The 22,088-nt window shown below is 53.9% G+C and overlaps 1 protein-coding gene across 1 annotated transcript in view; it reads left to right on the top strand.

The window, feature by feature from the left end:
- The first annotated feature begins 1,608 nt into the window (after positions 1-1,608).
- VASP (vasodilator stimulated phosphoprotein) overlaps positions 1,609-22,088 on the top strand; it is a 44,521-nt gene continuing 24,041 nt past the window's right edge. Inside the window, exon 1 of the mRNA XM_060258368.1 lies at positions 1,609-1,659. Within this exon, the coding sequence (XP_060114351.1) occupies positions 1,655-1,659 (5 nt within the window). The 5' untranslated portion in view covers positions 1,609-1,654. The remainder of the gene's footprint in view (positions 1,660-22,088) is intronic.

The raw sequence follows: 22,088 nt of genomic DNA, 5'->3' as shown, positions 1-22,088 counted from the left end.
AACTTGCTTAAGGTAAGAGCCACACAGAGTAAACATCAGATGTTTGAGAGAAGAAGGAAGGAGGGAAGGAAGGAGGGAAGGAAGGAAGGAGGGAAGGAAGGAGGGAAGGAAGGAAGGAAGGAAGGAAGGAAGGAAGGAAGGAAGGAAGGAAGGAAGGAAGGAAGGAAGGAAGGAAGGGAGGGAGGGAGGGAGGGAGGGAAGGAAGGAAGGAAGGAGGGAAGGAAGGAAGGAGGGAAGGAAGGAAGGAAGGAAGGAAGGAAGGGAGGGAGGGAGGGAGGAGGGAAGGAAGGAAGGAAGGAAGGAGGGAGGGAAGGAAGGGAGGGAGGGAGGGAGGGAGGGAAGGAAGGAAGGAAGGAAGGAAGGAAGGAAGGAAGGAAGGAAGGAAGGGGAAAGATGATAGATAAACAAAGCAGGAGTCAAGTGGCACCTTTAAGACCAACCAATTTTTATTTTGAATGTAAGCTTTTGTGTGCTCTTAAGCACACTTCATCACAAGAAAGCTTTCGTTCTAAATAAAAATTGCTTTGTTCAACTGCTTTGGATCTATCTGTCTAGATAGATAGATAGATAGATAGATAGATAGATAGATAGATAGATAGATAGATAGATAGATAGATGATAGATAGATGATAGATAGATAGATAGATAGATAGATAGATAGATGATAGATAGATAGATGATAGATAGATAGATAGATAGATAGATGATAGATAGATAGATAGATAGATAGATAGATAGATAGATAGATAGATAGATGATAGATAGATAGATAGATAGATAGATAGATAGATAGATAGATAGATAGATAGATAGAGAGAGAGAGAGAGAGAGAGAGAAGGGAGAGGGGCAGTGGCTCAGTGGTAGAGCATCTGCTTGGTAAGCAGAAGGTCCCAGGTTCAATCCCCGGCATCTCCAACTGAAAAGGGTCCAGGTGAACAGGTGTGAAAAACTTCAGCCAGAGACCCTGGAGAGCCGCCGCCAGTCTGAGTAGACAAGACTGACTTTGATGGGCCAAAGAGGGTCGATTCAGTAGAAGGCAGCTTCATATGTTCATATGAGATAAGGGAGGAAGGAAAAGAAACAACTTCAAATGCCTTCTGCAGCCGATGGGGTGGTGGGAGCTTCCAGATGTGGCTCCCGAGCCCGAGTGAGTTCGGGCACCCCTTGGAGCCGTCCCTCCCGGAGATTCGCTCTCTGCAGCCTGGCTCCCGCTTGCCATTCCGGGAGGATCCCCAGGTCCCGCCGGGAGCTTGGGAAGCCCGCGCGCCCAGGCAGCCTCGCCGGGCCAGAGAGCCTCGGGCCGGGAGGAGGGGGCCTGCGGGGTGGGGCGGCCCGTGCCCCCCTTCTAAGGCGCGCCCCTGGGAGAGGCGTCGGGGCGGGGCAGGGCAGGGCAGGCCGAGGCAGCCGCCCGGCGGGGCGGGCGGAGGCGAGGCCAGGGCGGGCAAGGCAGGCAGGCAGGAAGGAGGCGGCGGTGGCGGCGGCGGTGGCGGCGGCGCGCGGCGGCCGGGCGGCTGGAGGAGAGCGCGCGCGGAGCCCCAGCAGGCGAGCCGAGCCGAGCCGAGCCCCGGAGCAGCAGCAGCGGTAGCGGCAGCCCGCCGGCCCCGCCCGGCCCGGCCCAGCGGCGGCTGCAGCGGCGCGCACAAAGCCGGCAGACATGAGGTCAGTCCCAGCCCCGGCCCGGGCGCCGCCCCCGCCGGGCCTTTGTTGGAGAGCCGAGCCGAGGGGAGGGGAGGGGAGGGGAGGGGAGCCGGGCCAGGCCCAGCGGAGCCCCCCCCAAGAGGACGGGCGGGGGGCTGCACGTGGCGCCAGCGGCCCCCTGCCCGCCCCACCGCCCCTCGCCGCGGGGCGCCTCTTGCCGGCCGTGGGAAGCAAACTTCAGCTCGCCCCCCCCCCTCGGGGAAACGCGAAAGTCTTCCTCCCCCCCCCCCGAGAATGAGAGGAGCTGCTGGGGGGTCTCTGGACGCCTGGGGGGGAGCTCTGTCCCTTGGCACGTTGCCCCCCCCCCGCCCTCCAGCAAGGGGAAGGGGCTCTGCGGGACTTTCGAGGGGCCCGGGGGGGGGGTTTCTCTTTCTAAGGGTGGGCTTGCCTCGGCCTCTTCCGGCTCTTCCTGGCATGGGGGGTGGGGTTGGGTGGGGAGAGAAAATGGGGTTGGTGCCGCCCCCCCCATAGGTGGGGAGGGGGCTGAGCTTAGCACCGCCGACTTTCCTGAATCCTGGGGGGGGGGGGGGGTTGCCTGGCAGCTCCTGCATTTGCTGTACATAATGACCTCCCCCCCCCCCCCAAATACCACCTCTGTGTGCCAACAGCCAGGTGCCCTCCCAAAATCTCTGTGCCACCCTCTCCAAAGAGGATTGCTTGGGGACTCTGTACAAACTTCCTTTCTTAGTTTTGGGGGGCTGCCCCTCCCAACACAGCCAGACCGCAGCGAAGTCTGGGAGCTCACACCCTCGCCGTGGTCTGAGATGAACTTGACCACCCCAGAGAACACCCCTTCTCCAACTCCTCACCCTCTCCCCCATCCCTTAAACCTTCTGTGCCAGCAGGATTTAAGGGGGAGCCCGATTTAAGCCCCAGAACCTGTTTCTGGTTCCTGAGCGTGTGCAAAGTGTTTTCAGCTTATCGCCAGTTTCATTCAAGTCGCTGTTTGGGGGGGGGAATTTGCGGGGCGCTGACTCACCTCTGCCCCACCCCTGCTCTTCCCTGTCACCTTCCTCTTTCCCCACACCCCCTCCCCAAATAGTGCTGCCTGCACTTCCCCCATCTCTGGGATTTCCTAAAAACTAGGACTGACAGAATTTGAGAGTCATTGCAGTTCAAAGCGTCTGTGCAGGATCAGGGAGGCCCAGGTTCAAATCACCCCTTGGAGAGGGCAGCTCGCTGGATGACATGGGCACCCTCTCCGCCGGCCCTCCCTCGCCCTCTCTGCCTGGCCCGCCTTACAGGGCTGTTGTGAGGGGACAGTGGAGGAGAAGAGACGGATGGGAGCTGCATAGGGGAAGTAGAAATAAAATAAAATATAGATTTTAAAATGAGGTTCAGTGTTAGGGTGGAGTCCACCCAGGGTTTCAGTTAGCAATTAATAAATGAAACTCATTATTTATACAGCCACTGAGGTACTAGGTAATAAATAAGATGGGAAGAGCAATCCCAGTTCTCAGGGTCCCAATCCTAAGAAGCTGCTGAATTCAGGGCAGGTTTCCCAAGTTTGGGTTGGGAAGAAGAGCCCCGTTGGCCTCTTGAGCTGAAGCGTGCTGTGGTGCCCCTCAGGCTGACCGGCTTCCACAGGCAGAAGACGCTTCCTCGAGCTATTGGGTATATGTGGCATTAAATGAGGCTGGCCGTGGGATGCCGTTGGCCACCCCACAGAACACCCCAAAGAAAGGCCAAGAGGGCTCCAGTTGGAAGACTTTTGCAGCGAACCCGCTCTTCACTCCACCTGCCCAGCCAAGTCCTAATCAAGAGACATGTAACTGTCCCTCCTTGCAGCCCATCCACCATTTCTTATTTATTTAATTTATATCCCGCCCTCCCCACCAGAGGCAGGCACAGGGCGGCTCACAGAATGAGACAAAGAATTACCTTTGCTCTCCTCTCACTAGATCCACACTTTCATTTTGATTGTAGGCTCCCTGGGGCAGGGGCTTGTCACTTTGGCTTACACTGTTAGCTCCCCATGGTGTGCATAAGCTCAGCAAAACTGGATTCCCAGAGATGGGGGTCCCCCACTCAGGAAGCCCTGGAAAGCCCTGAAGTTTGGGCAGGGGGTCAATGCATTTTCTGCCCCTCCTCAAAAAGCAGGGAGGTGACCCACAAATGAGCGTGAGCTTGCCTGTAGAGGGGCGCAGCACCTTGAGAGCCTCACGGGATCAGGCCCGAGGGTCCATCTTGTCCAGCTTTTTGCAGTGACCAGGTGGAAACTTTGGGAAGTCTGTTAGCAGGGCAAGAAGGCCAAAGGTTAACTAACAGATGCGATTGAGAAATATGCAGCCTCTGAACCTTCAGGTTTCACTTAGGCCCCGGAGCTGTTAATAGATCTTGAATTTGTTACAACCTCCCCTTTGAAAGCTGTCTAAACCAGAGGCCGGTGCTATGCCTGATGGGGAGTTCCATTGTTTCGGGAACCACTTCCCTGAACCGGCTGCCTGTTAGTTTTGTTCGGTGACTGCTACAAGTCTGGTCTGTGCAGCGGGTAGGCCTGCTGTGTTAGCAGTGCCTCCTAACGAGTATTTGGGGTGGTTTTGGTCAAAAAGGTGCTTGGAAGTCCTACTGTGTGATGCCTCCCAGGTCTCCCCTACCTCTTGCTCCTCTGCATTCCCAAAGAATTTTAAAAAATTGGTGAGGGAGATTCCCGCATAGAAGCCAGACTGATTTGTACTCACAAAGCCTATCTTTCTCTATCAAAGACTTTAACTTAATACTTGGCACAGTGGGAGGGCTTCTGGAGTCCTGGCCCCACTGATGGACCTCCGGATGGCACTTTGGCTGCTGTGTGACACAGAGTGTTGGACTGGATGGGCCATTGGCCTGAACCAACATGGCTTCTCTTAGGTTCTTATGTCTGGGGCAGTGATGCTCTGTATTCTTGGTGCTTGTGGGGGCTACAGTGGGAGGGCTTCTGAAGTTCTGGCCCCATTTGTGGACCTCCTGCTGGCACCTGGGTTTTTTTGGCCCCTGTGTGACACAGAGTGTTGGATTGGATGGGCATTGGCCTGATCCAACATGGCTTCTCTTATGTTCTTCTGTGACACAGAGTGTTGGCCTGGATGGGCCATTGACCTGATCCAACATGGCTTTTCTTATGTTCTTCTGTGACACAGAGTGTTGGACTGGGTGGACCATTGGCCTGATCTAACATGGCTTCTCTTATGTTCTTATGTGACACAGAGTGTTGGACTGGATGGGCCATTGGCTTGATCCAACATGGCTTCTCTTATGTTCTTCTGTGACACAGAGTGTTGGACTGGGTGGACCATTGGCCTGATCCAACATGGCTTCTCTTATGTTCTTTGACACAGAGTGTTGGATTGGATGGGCCACTGGCCTGATCCAACATGGCTTCTCTTATGTTCTTCTGTAATAAGTTTATTTTTTATAATAATAATAGTAATAATATAATAATAATAAGTTTATTTTTATATCCCACCCTCCCCCGCCACAGGCAGGCTCAGAGCGGCTCACAGAGTATGACACAGAGTGTTGGACTGGGTGGGCCACTGGCCTGATCCAACATGGCTTCTCTTATGTTCTTCTGTGACACAGAGTGTTGGATTGGATGGGCCATTGGCCTGATCCAACATGGCTTCTCTTATGTTCTTATGTGACACAGAGTGTTGGACTGGGTGGACCATTGGCCTGATCCAACATGGCTTCTCTTATGTTCTTTGACACAGAGTGTTGGATTGGATGGGCCACTGGCCTGATCCAACATGGCTTCTCTTATGTTCTTCTGTAATAAGTTTATTTTTTATAATAATAATAATAGTAATAATATAATAATAATAAGTTTATTTTTATATCCCACCCTCCCCCGCCACAGGCAGGCTCAGAGCGGCTCACGGAGTATGACACAGAGTGTTGGACTGGGTGGGCCACTGGCCTGATCCAACATGGCTTCTCTTATGTTCTTCTGTGACACAGAGTGTTGGACTGGATGGGCCATTGGCCTGATCCAACATGGCTTCTCTTATGTTCTTATGTGACACAGAGTGTTGGACTGGAGGGGCCATTGGCCTGATCCAACATGGCTTCTCTTATGTTCTGTGACACAGAGTGTTGGACTGGATGGGCCATTGGCCTGATCCAACATGGCTTCTCTTATGTTCTGTGACACAGAGTGTTGGACTGGATGGGCCACTGGCCTGATCCAACATGGCTTCTCTTATGTTCTTATGTGACACAGAGTGTTGGACTGGAGGGGCCATTGGCCTGATCCAACATGGCTTCTCTTATGTTCTGTGACACAGAGTGTTGGACTGGATGGGCCACTGGCCTGATCCAACATGGCTTCTCTTATGTTCTTATGTGACACAGAGTGTTGGACTGGATGGGCCATTGGCCTAATCCAACAGGGCTTCTCTTATGTTCTTATGTACAGAGTGTTGGACTGGATGGGCCACTGGCCTGATCCAACATGGCTTCTCTTATGTTCTTATGTGACACAGAGTGTTGGACTGGAGGGGCCATTGGCCTGATCCAACATGGCTTCTCTTATGTTCTGTGACACAGAGTGTTGGACTGGATGGGCCACTGGCCTGATCCAACATGGCTTCTCTTATGTTCTTATGTGACACAGAGTGTTGGACTGGATGGGCCATTGGCCTGATCCAACAGGGCTTCTCTTATGTTCTTATGTGACACAGAGTGTTGGACTGGATGGGCCATTGGCCTGATCTAACATGACTTCTCTCATGTTCTTAATACTTGTTGTATCTACTAGTTTACTTGGAAAAGGGCAAAGTCAGAGGCCAGGGGCACCTTTTAAGACCAACAAAGTCTCATTCTGGGGATAAGCTTTTATGTGTAGGCACACTTTTTTCAGATGGGGGGTTATTTTGGAGTGACGGTGGCTCAGTGGTAGAGCATCTGCTTGGTAAGCAGAAGGTCCCAGGCTCAATCCCCGGCATCTCCAACTAAAAGGGTCCAGGCAAAGAGGTGCTGGAGACCCTGGAGAGCCGCTGCCCGTCTGAGTAGACAAGACGGACTTTGATGGACTCAGGGGGGTCTGATTCAGTAGAAGGCAGCTTCACATGTTCATATAGCTTCCTATACGTTCATATTCCACAGATGCTAACTGGATCCTTTTGAAAAAAACTGATATCACATTGTCCGTCTTCCAGTCCTCTTGCTAAGGCGACTGAATTTTCATGATGTGCTGTACGTCTCTGTTAAAAAGCGCTGTATTATTACAGTTTGAGTGTTTCAATCTCAGCTGTCCTTAAAGAATTTCCATGTGGCTTGGTGGCAGAGCCTCTGCTTGGCGTGTAGAAGGTCCCAGGTTCAATCCCTGACATCTCCAGCTAAAAGCGCCAATTAGCAAGTGACGGGAAAGACCCTTTCCTACCTGAGACCCAGGAGAGCTGCTGCCAGTCTGAGTAGACAAGACTGACTTTGAGGGGCCCAGGGTCTGGTTCTGTAGCAGGCAACTTCACGTGTGTTCACAATATCGTCTCTCTCCCCCGCCTCCAAGATGGGCCTGTGTGTGGAAATCTGACTAGGGCATTGCTCTGAGAGGTTCAGCCATGGAGTTGGCTTTGGGGGGCTATTCTTGGCGGTATTGGGGGAGAGCAGGGGGTGGCTGGAATCTACAGGGCTGGGGTAAAAGTCCGACCCTGCAAGGTGGTTTCTTCTTTGTCTCTGGCTGTGGGGTTGTGCTGGCGTTCCCCACACTGGGCGGGTGTTTTTTGGTTCCCCTTGTGCAGGTGAACTTCTGCTCTAGGGGCTGATCCTCCACCCACGGGGGGTGGGGCGGGGGCTTTGTTTTCTGGTTTTTGAAATGTGCTGGCTTCGTAAGCAGGGCGAGAATGTGGGAGTTCGGCAGCTCCCCCCTGACCTCCTTTCTCGAGCAGGAGATAGTTTTGTGTGCATCAGACAGGCTGGCAGTGCAGCTGTGGGGGTGGAGGAGGGTGACCATTCGAACCTGCAGGAACTCAGCTCTTGGCTAAGCAAATATTTTCACACCTCTGCTTCAGCCAGGGAAGTTGTGGGTATGAGCAATCTCACGCTATCTCACCCTGGTCAGCCTCTTCACCGCCAGAACTCCCGGTTCTTTTTTTTTTTTTTTAAACCCCTTTATTTAGCGCTGCCCGGTAGCCCAGGGGTGTGTGGGAGGCGGCAGGGTGAGAGAGTAGGTTCAGTAGCTGCCGGGAGGATTGGGGGCGGTAATAAGCTCCCCCATGCTGTTTGCTGCTTTGGGTTTCTCTCCGGCATCTCTCAACAACTGCAGGCCGTCCAGCTGTCTGAGAGAGGGGAAAGAGGGGGGCTCCTTTGTACGTTTTGACACCCTTTGTGGTTGTTGGGGCTTTGTGGTGTCACAGGTGTGGTTCGGGGTGGGGGGGCAAATGAATGTGGCCGATGCTGTGGGATGGGGGAAGATGAGAAAGTCTAGCAGCTGCGGGGTTTGTGTGTTAAATTCCGTTCAGTCATATACGTAACATCCGTAGAACTGTTTCCTAACCTGATCTTTGTAATGGGACTTCTGCTGTATCCGTTGATGCAATTTTAAATGTGCGGCGATTTTTGTATGCAAAAGAAGCCTTTGTTTTTTAGAGGTTGAACTCCTTCCCCATTTTCTCCTGCCTCAGTTTCCTAGCTGTCAAAACGGAGAAATGCTGCCCAGCCGGGGATCTAAGTGGTTTCTCAGCTGCTTGAATTTTTGCAGTGTCGACTGTGAATTCTTCTCCGCTGGCTGTGGGTCTTTAAAAGGAGGGACTAGGCCAGGCCAAGCTTCCCTCTTCCACTGTGTATTCGGTGTGGCAGTCTGTGTGGCTGTTAACCCTTGCACTGCTGTAGCCCTTATCCGAAGCTCTCCAAGGATAGCCATGGATCTAGAGTTCCAAGAGGTAGAGTCATAAGAATATCAAAACAGCTCTGCTGGATTAGACCCATGGTCCATCTAGACAAGCATCCTGTTTGGATAAACATCTGGAGCAGACGTCTATCAGTGGCTATTAGCCACAGCATATTGTTGGAACTCTCTGTCTGGGGGAAGTGATGCTCTGTATTCTTGGTGCTTGGGAGGGGCAACAGGGTGAGGACTTATGGTGTCCTGGCCCCACTGATGGATCTCCTGATGGCACCTGGTTTTTTTTGGCCACTGAGTGACACAGAGTGTTAGACTGGATGGGCCATTGGCCTGATCCAACATGGCTTCTCTTATGTTCTTCTCACACTATAGCCAACCAGTTTCTCTGGAGGGCCAACAACAGAGCAGATAGGCTGAGGACTTCCCATGAGCAGAACATCAGAAGAGCCCTATCAGATCAGACCAGTGAAGAACCATCTAGTCCAACATCCTGCCTCACACAGTGGCCAGCCAGTTCCTCTGGAGGACCAACAACAGGGCAGAGAGGCCAAGGCCTTCCCCTGAGAAGAGCATCAGAAGAGCCCTGCTGGATCAGACAAGTGAGGGTCCATCTAGTCCAGCCTCCTGCCTCACACAGTGGCCAGCCAGTTCCTCTGGAGGGCCAACAACAGGGCAGAGAGGCTGAGGCCTTCATAAGAACATCAGAAGAGCCTGCTGTGTCAGACCAGGGAGGGTCCATCTAGTCCAGCCTCCTGTCTCACACAGAGGTCAACCAGTTCCTCTGGAGGGACAATAACAGGGCAGAGAGGCTGAGGCCTTCCCCTGAGAAGGACATGAGAAGAGCCCTGCTGGATCAGACCAAGGAGGGTCCATCTGGTCCAGCCTCCTGGTGAGGGGTCTGGAGACCAAGTCCTACGAAGAAAGGTTGAAGGAGCTGGGCATATTTAGCCTGGAAAGGAGGCGGCTGAGAGGTGATAGGATCACCATCTTCAAATACTTTGAAGGGGTGTCATATAGAAGATGGTGTGGAATTGTTTTCTGTGGCCCCAAAAGGTAGGACCAGAACCAACGGGTTGAAATTAAATCAAAAGAGTTTCTGGCTCAACATGAAGAAGAACTTCTTGACCATTTGAGCGGTTCCTCAGTGGAACAGGCTTCCTCCTCGGGAGGTGGTGGGCTCTCCTTCCTTGGAGGTTTTTCAACAGAGGCTGGATGGCCATCTGACAGCAATGAAGATCTTGTGAATTTCGGGGGAGGTGTTTGTGAGTTCCCTGCATTGTGCAGGGGGTTGGACTCATTGACCCTGGAGGTCCCTTCCAACTCTAGGATTATAAGATGTGGAGGTGGCCAGGAGATTGAAGGGTGTGCAGAAGAGGACCGCAGAGTTCGAACGACACCTCAGAGAGACCAGTGGAGCCTTCCTGTTCAGAAGCAGTCTACCTTAGAGGTGCTGTATTCTGGTGGAAGGGGCTCCTTCATGCCCTCTTTGTGAATTTCCCAAAGGTTCCGGGCTGTTCTGGAAAAAAGAGGATGCCAAATCCAGTGTGGTGCGTGGTGTGAGATACCCAAGGCATGTTTTGTTTGTGATGTACTGCTGGGGATTTTGGGCTCCAGAAGCAGTGATCAAAGAGCCAGATCTCCTTTTCCTCTCCAGAATTAGCTGTGGGGGGCGGTTTTGCAAGCCCCAAGGCTTCTTGTTCTGGAAGCAAAGGGCTGAGGGGTTGTGGGGCACCCCAGTAGTTGCCATGCCACCTTGGTTGTGCTGTTGCATCCTGGGAGTCTGGGCAATTCCCATAAAAGTGGCCCTTAGCGCTGGAGTTCTGTCGGGAGGTTCTGAGTGGCTTGGATTGTGACCTCGGCTGGCACCACCTTCCGTTGGGGTCCCGGGAGATTTCCAGGGCTGGGAAGGCAGGACTGGGACCCGGCGGGACTCTGCTGGTTCCTGAGCTTCCCCTGGCGACTCCACCATGGCCTTTCTCAAAAGTAGCCTCTCTGAAAGGTTTGGGGGGGGGGCTTGCCCCAGCCAGCAAAGCAGTGGGGGATGAACAAAACCCCGGGTGTGCAGCAGGGCGGGTGTCCAGGGCCGTTTCCCCCCCTGCTCTTCGGCTCTGGCGTTCCCGGCTGTGCAAAAGCAGCTTTTCCTGCGGGCCTGCACGGCTCCTTGGCCTCACCCCCTTTTCCCGACGATGTCCTGAACAGGACTCAGCCGGAGAAGCAGGAAGCAAGTGACTCAGCGTGCGCTCTCTTGCGCCCTGGGGGGGAGGGGCAGGGTTGGGACTCAGCCATGCACCCCCCCCCTCCCACACACACACCCTGTTCAAGCCCCTTTTTTGGCCTCTTGTAGTGGGCATCACCAGGATCCTGGGGTGGTCTTGATCCCCTGAGATTTTGCCCCAAGGGGAGAAGTAAGTGTGTTTCTCCTTCCTCCCCCCCCCCCCTTTGGCAGATCCGGGAGTAAGAAGGCTCCTCCAGACACCAAGCCCAAGGAAGGAAGGAGTTCACTGACAATCAGGTGTGGTAGTGGCGGTGGGGGGGGGGGCTGCCTGTGGCTGGTCCCGGAAGAACTAGCTGTGCCCCCCTCCCCTTGATGGAAGTAGGGCTGGTCCGAACTCTGCCTCCCCACTGCCTTTTGCATTCCTGCAGACAGAGAGACTCAGTGCAAGGGGTCTCTAGTCCTGGAGGGGCCCCTGCCTTTCCCAGAAGGTGTTCCTGTCTGAAAACAGCCAGGGAGGCATGAGGGTTTGTAATGTGTAGACCCATTGGCTGTGACTCTGAAATGGGACCCACCCGCAGACCCCTCCCCCCCCCCAGATGTGGTGCCTCAGAGTGCCCCCCCTCAATTTCCTGACTGTTTTCCCTTTGGCAGGCTGGGACGTTCCTCTAAGTCTCCAGAGCCCCCCAAGCAGAAAGAAGAAAAATGTCCGGAGAAAAGCAGGTGTGCGCGTGGGGGAGGGAGGGTGTTGTCAGAGCCTGCCCTGGGGGGGTCTTGGTGACATGGCCCCCCATGGCACAAGCCCTGGCCTGACTTGGTAGAACTTACTGATTTAGTTTGTTTACACCCCGCTTTTCTCCCAGTGGGGGCTCAAAGTGGCTTCCATCCTTTGCCTCTTCTCTGTTTCACCCTCACAACACCCCTGCGAGGTAGGGCAGGCCGAGGTCACCCAGCAGACCTTCCATGGCAGACTGGGGAGATTTGAACCTGCGTTCCCCAGATCCTGTTAGCGACACTCTAACCACCAAGAACATCAGAGAAGCCATGTTGGATCAGGCCAGTGGCCCATTCAGCGGCCCAAAAACCCAGGTGCCATCAGGAGCTCCATCAGTGAGGCCAGGACACTAGAAGCCCTCCCACTGTGCCCCCCCGCAAAGCACCAGAATACAGAGCATCACTTGCCCCAGACAAGAGCCACTGATGGACCTCTGCTCCAGATGTTTATCCAGTCCCCTCTTGAAGCTGGCTATGCTTGTAGCCGCCACCACCTCCTGGGGCAGTGAATTCCACATGTTAATCACCCTTTGGGTGAAGGAGGACTTCCCTTTATCCGTTCTAACCTGTCTGCTCAGCAATTTCATCGAATGCCCACGAGTTCTTGTATTGTGAGAAAGGGAGGAAAATTCTTCTTTCTCTACCTTCCCTATCCCATGCATAATCTTGTAAACCTCTTATCATGTCACCCCGCAGTTGACGTTTCTCCAAGCTAAAGAGCACCAAGCATTTTAACCTTTCTTCATAGGGAAAGGGTTCCAACCCTTTAATCCTATCGCTTTAATCATAACCACTGTGCCGCTGCAGCTTTTAACTTTTCCTTCTACGCAGCTGCTTTTCTGGGGTGGGAGAGCCGACATTCTTACTCTGCTCTTGACAGTTTGGATCAGGCTCTTGGGTGTGTCCCCCTCCCCAACTGTGATTGGTTGGTAGCTGGAACGACCCCCCCCCTCCCCAAATTCCCTGGACATCCTCAAAGCCCCTTCCTCCTTTGGAGGCATGAATTGCATCTCTCTGACGGGATGGCCCGCCTTCCCTGGTTCCCTGGAGGAAGTGCTGATGCAAATGGGGAGGGGACTGTGGAAAGGCTGCTTTGTGTATTCCCTCTGATGCCCTTTGGCCCCACTTCTCTCCAGAGCCAGCTGCATGTCTGCGGCTGGGCCCAAAATATCCCCATTTTGATCAGACAAGCCGTTCCCCTGGAAATTGCTTCCGTGGGCATCTCTACCAAACTGGGGGATTTCCCCCTCCCGTCCCGCCCCGCATCTGGGAGCCGCGGCTCTCCCTTGCCCGCCCTGCCTCTGCCAGGCCCATTGGCAGCGGGTGGCACAGCCCAACTGTCTCCCTCCCCCCCCCCCCTGCAACTTTGCAATGCTGTTCCGGAAAAGAAAAAGTTACATGGGAGGAGCCTGAGTCGCGGTCGTACCTGTTTGTCAGCTCTCTGTTCCCCCCCCCTCCTTCCCCCAGATAAACTGCTTCTAGCGCACTCCCCTGTGGGGTGGGAACGGAAGGTGCTGGGGGGGCATGCCTCTGCTGGCCCTCCCCACCAACTGTCTTGCATTTCCCCCGTTCTCTGCCGATCCTTAAAAACGCCCCTTATATGGGCAGAGGCCACAGTGTTCTCCCGCTGCCGCTGCTCCTTCCGGCTTTTCAGCCCTCCCAGGTGCCGCTGGAGGTTCCCAGCCGTCGGGAAGAGGGAAGGGCCCAGGCCTGGCTGGCCTGCCTTGGAGAGACGGGTCAGCGGGGCAAGTGTGTCCTGACTCTCAACAGCTCTGCTTTGGGGCAGCCTCTGTGTCCGAGGAGAGACCTCGTGGCCTCTCTCCTGTTCCCTTGGGATCTGGGCACTGCATGGCAACGATTTGGAAGTTTAAAGGGTCCTGCAGCCCCCCCCCCTCCGGGCACTGTGCCCGCTTCTTTCAGCCGCCACTCTGGAGAACTCCCCTCTTTTCATTTTTTTTGCCATCACGGCAGAAACTAATCTCTGCTCAAGTCAGAGTTTCTTTGACAAAAGGAGTGAAGGAGCCAAGGTCAGCAGGGCTGCCAACTTCCGGTTGGAGGTTGCGGTTGGTGCCCGGGGGGGGGGGGATTTGGGGAGGGGGCCACAGAGCTCCCCCTCCCGCGCTGCCCTTTGCTGCAGGGGGCCTGGTCTCTGCCGTCTGGAGGTCAGCTGCAGTTCTGGGAGATCTCCAGGCCCCACCTGGAGGCTGTTGGGACCAGGCTGAAGAGGGCTCTCCCCAAGCGAGCCACTAGCGATAAGACCCAGAAGTGCACGTCCCCCCCTCCCCCACATTGAAGTTACGAAAGCAAGGTAGCTGATGCTGCAATTGTGCGTCTCCGGATTGTTGGTCAATTGTTTCAAAATCGCATGCAACCTGTTTTTCTTCGGTTTGCACACACCGCACCATTTTTGTGTGCGCGAAAGAGAGACAAAGGCTTGCTGTGTGCCTCCTGGGGCTCCAAACAGCATTTTGCAGGGAAGTGGGGGGGCACAGTGGGGCTGGCTGGTAGAAAGGCTAGCAGCCCTGGGGTAGTTATGTGGGGCAGTGGCTGACGTCAGGGTCAGATGTCTCTCGAGGGATTCTAGGAAACTGGGCCCCTTGGCCAGAATACTTGGCTGGGTTTCTTTTGGGGGGGGGATTGGTTTCCCACTGGTGTAAATGACACACTCCATTGCATTGCCACTGAAGAGCCAGTGTGGCGTAGTAGCTGGAAAGCCAGAGTAGAAGAAGAAGAAGACATTGGATTTATATTCTGCCCTTCACTCAAGAGTCTCAGAGTGGCTCACAATCTCCTTTATCTCCCTCCCCCACAACAGACACCCTGGGAGGTGGGTGGGGCTGAGAGAGCTCTCCCAGCAGCTGCCCTTTCAAGGACAACCTCTGCCAGAGCTCTGGCTGACCCAAGGCCATTCCAGCAGCTGCAAGTGGAGGAGTGGGGAATCCAACCCAGTTCTCCCAGATAAGAGAGCTACGGCTGACCCATGGCCATTCCAGCAGCTGCAAGTGGAGGAGTGGGGAATCAAACCTGGTTCTCCCAGATAAGAGTCCACACACTTAACCACTACACCAAACTGGCTCTCTCAAGAACAGGGTCTGAGAGTGGTTCAGATTCCCACTCCTGCAGTGGAAGCTCACTGGGTGACCTTGGGCCAGTCTTAGGCCCTTAGCCTACCTTGCAGGGTGTTTGTGAGCATCAAATGGAGGCGAGAAGGATGGTGCAAGCCACTTGGGGTCCCCACATAGGGGGAGAAGAGGGGGGAGGATAAATCAACTGAGTGAGCCTCTGTTTTGAGCCAGGCAGCTCTGATTGGTCTGGGAAGGGCAGCTTCATGTGGGTTTTGGCCACGTTGGAAAGTTCTCTTGTGTCTCCTCTGTGATGGTTGGGCTGGAAGGGGGCAGAGGGAAGCCAGAGGTCTCGGGCAGGCTCTTGGTGGGGACGGAGGGCTGCAGAAGGGCCTTCGTAGGCTCAAGGGAATCGTGGGGTGGAGAAAGGTGGCCTGAGGCCATGTATCTGTGAGTGAATGTGAAAAAGAAAGAGAAGTTCTATCAAGTCCCTTATGACCTATGGCAGGGGCGGCCAACGGTAGCTCTCCAGATGTTTTTTGCCTACAATTCCCATCAGCCCCAGCCAGCAAGGCTGATGGCTGGGGCTGATGGGAGTTGTAGGCAAAAAAACATCTGGAGAGCTACCGTTGGCCATCCCTGACATATGGTGATCCAAAATGTCTTCTGTGTACAGTTCTGGTCACCGCACCTCAAAAAGGATATTATAGCATTGGGAAAAGTCCAGAAAAGGGCAACTAGGAATGATTCAAGGGGTGGAACACTTTCCCTATGAAGAAAGTTTAAAACACTTGGGGCTCTTTAGCTTGGAGAAACGTCGACTGAGGGCGACATGATAGAGGTTGACACGATTGGAATAGAGAAGGTAGAAAAAGAAGTACTTTTCTCCTTTTCTCACGATATGAGAACTGTTGGACTTAATGAAATTGCTGAGCAGTCGGGTTAGAATGGATAAAAGGAAGTCCTTCTTCACCCAAAGGGTGATTAACATGTGGAATTCACTGCCACAGGAGGTGGTGGCGGCTGCAAGCATAGCCAGCTTCAAGAGGGGATTGGATAAAGATGTGGAGCAGAGGTCCATCAGCGGCGATTAGCCACAGCTTATTGATGGAACTCTCTATGTGGGGCAGTGATGCTCTGTCTTCTTGGTGCTTGAGGGGGGCAACAGTGGGAAGTTTCTAGTGTCCACTGGTGGACCTCCTTATGGTGCCTGGTGTGTTTGGTTTTTTTTGCCACTGGGTTGTAGACACAGAGTGTTGGACTGGATGGGCCATTGGCCTGATCCAACATGGCTTCTCTTATGTTCTTATGTGACCAGATGGAAGGGTATGGACCAGAGTGTTGGACTGGATGGGGCCATTGGCCTGATCCACAGGGCTTCTCTTATGTTCTTCTGTGACACAGAGTGTTGGACTGGATGGGCCATTGGCCTGATCCAACAGGGCTTCTCTTATGTGACACAGAGTGTTGGACTGGATGGGCCATTGGCCTGATCCAACATGGCTTCTCTTATGGTTCTTATGTGACACAGAGTGATTGGACTGGATGGGCCATTGGCCTGATCCCAACAGGGCTTCTCTTATGTTCTTCTGTGACACAGAGTGTTGGACTGGATGGGCCATTGGCCAGATCCAACATGGCTTCTCTTATGTTCTTATGTGACACAGAGTGTCGGACTGGATGGGCCATTGGCCTGATCCAACAGGGCTTCTCTTATGTTCTTCTGTGACACAGAGTGTTGGACTGGATGGGCATTGGCCTGATCCAACAGGAGCTTCTCTTATGTTCTTCTGTGACACAGAGTGTTGGACTGGATGGGCCATTGGCCAGATCCAACATGGCTTCTTATGTTCTTATGTGACACAGAGTGTTGGACTGGATGGGCCATTGCCTGATCCAACAGGGCTTCTCTTATGTTCTTCTGTGACACAGAGTGTTGGACTGGATGGGCTCATTGGCCTGATCCAACAGGGCTTCTCTTATGTTCCTGCTGTGACACAGAGTTTGGACTGGAGGGGCAGTGGCCAGATTCCAACATGGCTTCTCTTATGTTCTTCTGATTACACAGAGTGTTGGACGGATGGGCCATTGGCCGAGACCAAATGCTTCTCTTATGTTCTTATGTGACACAGAGTGTTGGACTGATGGGCCATTGGCCTGATCATCAGGGCTTCTGCTTATGTGTCTGTCTGAACTGACCACACCTGATCCAACATGGCTTCTCTTACGTTCTCACTCACAGCCTGGCTGAGGCCTTGCAAACGGAAGGCCCTCGTGACTTTTTTGGTGGAGTCTGTCTATCTCCTGTCAGGTTTTCCTCTTTTTCTGCTGCCGTCCCCTTTCCCCAGCAGGATTCTTTTCTCCAGGGACTCTTATGTTCTTACAATGTGATGAGACTTGCCCGTAGAACAATGTTCGAGTTCCATTGTGTGAGCACATGAAAGCTTCCACCCAGAATTAAACGCTGTTGGTCTTCAAGGAGCCCTTGGACTCCCGCTTTCTTCTGTTGCTGCTTCAGACCAACACAGCAACCCACCTGAAAGTCTCTCCCTCTGTCGTTGTCGTTGGTGCTCAGAACCTGCCATTCCTATAGATGGAAGAGGCCAGGGCTGCGTGCCGAGAGGGGAAGGGCTGCGGTAGACAAGAGAATGTTTTGTTGCTGATATGGGGCTTGAAATGTGATTGTCTCTTCTCTGCCTTCCCCAACGCCCCACAGTGCAAGAGGTGGCAGTTGCCCCCGTTGTACCGAAGGGCACAAGAGAGGCTGAAGGGGGAACAGCTGCAAAGCAGTATTTCTGAGCATGTCTTTGGGGCCATGAGAGCTGGAACCTTGTGGCGTGTTTTAAACAGAAGAGAAAAAAGAAGCTGAAGTTCTCTGGAACTCAAATTCCTGCCCCAGTGTTGCATGGTTGAAGTTCTCTGGAACCTGAGGTTTGGTTCCTGGAGCTACCTCCAGCTCTTGTTGTGTTCATGGACAGTGTTGGCCTAGGAGCTGAGAAGTGACCTGGCTGCAAATCCCGACACTTCTGAAAAGTTTGCAGGCTGGATTGTGGGCCTGGTTGAGGAAGGGAAGGATGAGACAGTAGCAGAGGGAAGCCTGCTGCACTACTTCTTTGCAGCAATGCCCCGCCCCCCCAAACCCCCCATTTTGCTCCATCTCTGGACTGCTGGCATGCGGGTGGGTGGGGAGCTTTTCCAGAGAGCCAGTTTGGTGTAGTGGTTAAGTGTGCGGACTCTTATCTGGGAGAACCGGGTTTGATTCCCCACTCCTCCACTTGCACCTGCTAGCATGGCCTTGGGTCAGCCATAGCTCTTGCAGAGTTGTACTTGAAAGGACAGCTTCTCTGAGAGCTCTCTCAGGGAGTCTGTTGTGGGGGAGGAAGGTAAAGAGAGGAAGGAAAGGGAAGAGAGCCAGTGTGGTGTAGTGGTTAAGTGTGTGGATTCTTATCTAGGAGAACCAGGTTTGATTCTCCACACCTCCACTTGCAGCTGCTGGAATGGCCTTGGGTCAGCCATAGCTCTCACAGAGGTTGTCCTTGAAAGGGCAGCTTCTCTGAGAGCTCTCTCAGGGTGTCTGTTGTGGAGGAGGAAGATAAAGAGAGGAAGGGAAGGGAAGAGAGCCAGTGTGGTGTGGTTAAGTGCGCGGACTCTTATCTAGGAGAACCAGGTTTGATTCCCCACTCCTCCACTTGCAGCTGCTGGAATGGCCTTGGGTCAGCCATAGCTCTGGCAGAGGTTGTCCCTTAAATGGCAGCTGCTGTGAGAGCCCTCTCCGGCCCCACCCACCTCACAGGGAGTTTGTTGTGGGGGGAGAAGATATAGGAGATTGTAAGCCGCTCTGATTCAGAGAGGGCGGGGTATAAATCTGCAGTCTTCTTCTTCCTAGGGTTGCACTTCTGGTCTGTGGGGAGGGGCTGCCTCCTTGGGAGAACTCCCCTCCCCAGACCACTCCCTTCCTTCCTTGCCGCAGCAGCTGGGCTGGGCTCTGCCTCAACCTGCAAGCAGCCCGAGCAGGAATTCCTGGCCCGCCACTCCCTGTTTAGACGGAGGGAGTGGCCTCAAGTTTCCTCTTCACCCCTTGGTGCCTGGAGAGGCGGGCGCAGAAGGCAGCGGGCCTCTCTCTCCCCTGCTGCTGCTTTCTCCAGGACAAAGGCTGGGCTTCCCAGTGTCCTTTGGAGATGAGGGAGCCCAGAACAGCTGTGCTGGGGGGCACTCAGGAGGGACCTCCTCTCCCTTAAAAGGTGCCCCCCCCAGTGGGCACACCGTCTTCTCCCTGCTCTCCTGGGTTGCTCTGCCCCATGGCTTGGCCAGCTCTTCTTTGCAAGCGTGTACACTCTCTGGGGCTGCCTCCCAGCCGCCTCGCTTTTCCAGTTTTGCCAGATGTTGCAATGGTTTGAGCACCCTTGTTCGGAAAGAGGGGAGGAGGGCGAGGAACCCTGCAGGGACTGGCTTGGCTGCTTTGGCGGGGTAGCTGAAGAGGTGGGGGGAGATGGGACTAGGCTGGGCTGAGCTGAGAGGTGGTCTGCCTATCTGTCCATGGCTCCTGAGGCTGAATTTGGCTCCCTGAGAAATCCGGACATCCATTCTCCCTCCCTACCCCTTCCTCGATCAAGGTTCTAGTCCTCTGTGCTTAGGGGGGCTCAGGCCTGGGAACTTGAGACCCAGTTTGGTGTCGCGGTGAAGTATGCAGACTCTTATCTGGGAGAACCGGGTTTGATTCCCCACTCCCTCACTTGCAGCTGCCGGAATGGCCTTGGGTCAGCTGTAGCTCTCACAGGCGTTGTCCTTGAAAGGGCAGCTTCAGTTAGATATCTCTCAGCCCCACCCAGCTCACAAGGTGTCTGTTGTGGGGGAGGAAGATAAAGGAGATTGTGAGCCACTCTGAGACTCTGAAATTCAGAGTGGAGGGCGGGGTATAAATCCAATATCCTCCTCATCTGCCCCTCCTCTCCCCTCAGCTTCCGTCCCTTCCTTCCTATTCCAGTGGGGTGTGTGTTTTAAGGGCTTTCACGTCACTTCATCCTTACGGCGCCCCTACAAATTCATCTCCTTCAAAATGCCCTCTTGTTAACAGCCTTGCTCGGGTCCTGCAAACCAAGGACCTTTGTGGCTTTCTGAATGGAGACCGTCCATCTCATGCTTGAAGGAGCACTGAATCAGACACCCTCAGTCTTGTCTACTCAAGCTTGCAGCAGCTCTCCAGGGTCTCGGGCCTGAGGTCTTTCCCATCTCCTCCTGCCTGGTCCTTTTAACGGGAGATTCCGGGGATTGAACCAGGGACCTTCTGCATGCCAAGCAGAGGTTCTTCTGCTGAGCTACAGCTCCACTTCATGGCTCTCCAGGGTCTCAGGCTGAGGCCTTTCCCATCTCCTCCTGCCTGGTCCTTTGAACTGGAGATGACAGGGATTGAACCTGGACCTTCTGCATGCCAGGCAGAGGCTCTGCCACTGAACCACAGCCTCACTTCATGGCTCCAGGGTCTCAGGCTGAGGTCTTTCCCATCCCCTCCTGTCCGGTTCTTTGAACTGGAGATGCCGGGATTGAAGCTGGGACCTTCTGCATGCCAGGCAGATGCTTTACCACTCAGCTACAGCCCCACTTCATGGCTCTCCAGGGCCTCAGGCCTGAGGTCTTTCCCATCCCCTCCTACCTGGTCCTTTGAACTGGAGATCCGGGGATTGAACGTGGGACCTTCTTCATGCCAAGCAGAGGCTCTTCCGCTGAGCCACCAGGGCCCTCTGCAAGCATGAACACACCTGAAGCTGCCTCATACTGAATCAGACCATTGGTCCATCAGAGCTGGTATCGTCTTCTCAGACTGGTGGCGGCTCTCCAGAGTCTCAGGTAGAGAATGGTCTTTCCCATCCCTCCTACCTGGTCCTTGAATTGGAGATGCCAGAGATTGAACCTGGGACCTTCTGCAGGCCAAGCAGAGGCCTTTCCTGCTGCCTTCAACTTTTCCTAGCATAGTTATCTTCTCCAGTGACTCTTTTCTAACAAAGTGGCCTAAGTATGATGGTTGATGTTTGCTGTTTAGCTTCTAGTGAGAGTTTGGGCTTGATCGGATCTAGAATCCACTGACTTGTCTTCTGGGTGTTCCGCAGCACCCAGGCTAAATCAGGCAGGTATGCCCCTTGAATTCTTGCAAGATTTCCAAGTACTTCTTCCCTAGAGAGCTGGTTTGGTGTAGTGCTTAAGTACGTGGACTCTTACCTGGGAGAACTGGGTTTGATTCCCCACTCCTCCACTTGCAACTGCTGGAATGGCCATGGATCAGCCATAGCTCTCGCAGGAGTTGTCCTTGAAAGGGCAGCTTCTGGGAGAGCTCTCTCAGCCCCACCCACCTCACAGGATGTCTGTTGTAGGGGGAGAAGATATAGGAGATTGTAAGCCGCTCTGAGTCTCTGATTCAGAGAGAAGGACAGGGTATAAATCTGCAGTCTTCTTCTTCTGAGCCAGTTTGGTATAGTGGTTAAGTACATGGACTCTTATCTGGGAGAACCGGGTTTGATTCCCCACTCCTCCACTTGCACCTGCTGGAATGGCTTTGGGTCAGCCAGAGCTCTCTTATCTGGGAGAACCGGGTCTGATTCCCCCCTCCTCCTCTTGCAGCTGCTGGAATGGTCTTGGGTCAGCCAGAGCACTCTTATCTGGGAGAACCGGGTTTGATTCCCCACTCCTCCACTTGCACCTGCTGGAATGGCCTTGGGTCAGCCAGAGCTCTGGCAGAGTTGTCCTTGAAAGCCCCACCCACCTCACAGGGTGTCTGTTGTGGGGGAAGAAGATAAAGGAGATTGTGAGCTGCTCTGAGACTGATTCAGAGAGAAGGGCGGGGTATAAATCTGCAGTCGGCTTCTTTTTTCTTCTTTCCTTGCAATTTAATACCTGTTGTCCTCCATCTGCCAACCGTTTCTGGTGTCCTCATGAACTGCAGAATGACTGAGTGCTACTTCACACTCTCCCCTCCAAGAAGCCTTTTTCCAGAGGGGGGGGGGAGGCTGAAGCTGTCTGTAAGAGTGGCCAGAGGAGGGGTCGGGTCTCCTAGACAAAGAGGGGCTGGGGCCTGCCGTTCTCTGCTAAATGCTTCCGGCTTCCTCCCTGGGGTTGCAGTCCATTTAAGTCAGCAGGGCTGAGTTCCTGTGTGTGGCAGTGCCTGTGTTCCTGTGGCTTCCTCTTGAGGAAACCCCTGAGCTTGGTGATAACTGTGCGGATCCTGTGGGGCGGGGAAGCCTTCTGGGTCTGCTGTGCTGGTGTCTCTGTCCCTTGCTGGGCGAAGTGAAGGCAGAGTATTCTGGAAAGAGAGTTGTAGGCTCTCTTGTAAGGGGCGGGGGGATGTGGTCAGTGACCATGGAGTGACCTCAGGGCTGTGTTGCTGTTGTGCACTTGAACGATATTCTCCAGGTCAGGAAAGATAATATGGGGAACCCGAGGGTGCATCTGTATGACAAACTGGATGGGCAGTCCCACGAGAAGACAGAAGAGCTATGAAACCAGGTTGTAGTGCTGAGACCTTCTCTGT

The sequence above is a fragment of the Heteronotia binoei genome, chromosome 17, assembly GCF_032191835.1.
Source record: "Heteronotia binoei isolate CCM8104 ecotype False Entrance Well chromosome 17, APGP_CSIRO_Hbin_v1, whole genome shotgun sequence".
Classification (NCBI taxonomy): Eukaryota; Metazoa; Chordata; class Lepidosauria; order Squamata; family Gekkonidae; genus Heteronotia; species Heteronotia binoei.
Note: the sequence above shows the minus strand (reverse complement) of the source record. Positions and strands in the feature narration are given on the sequence as shown.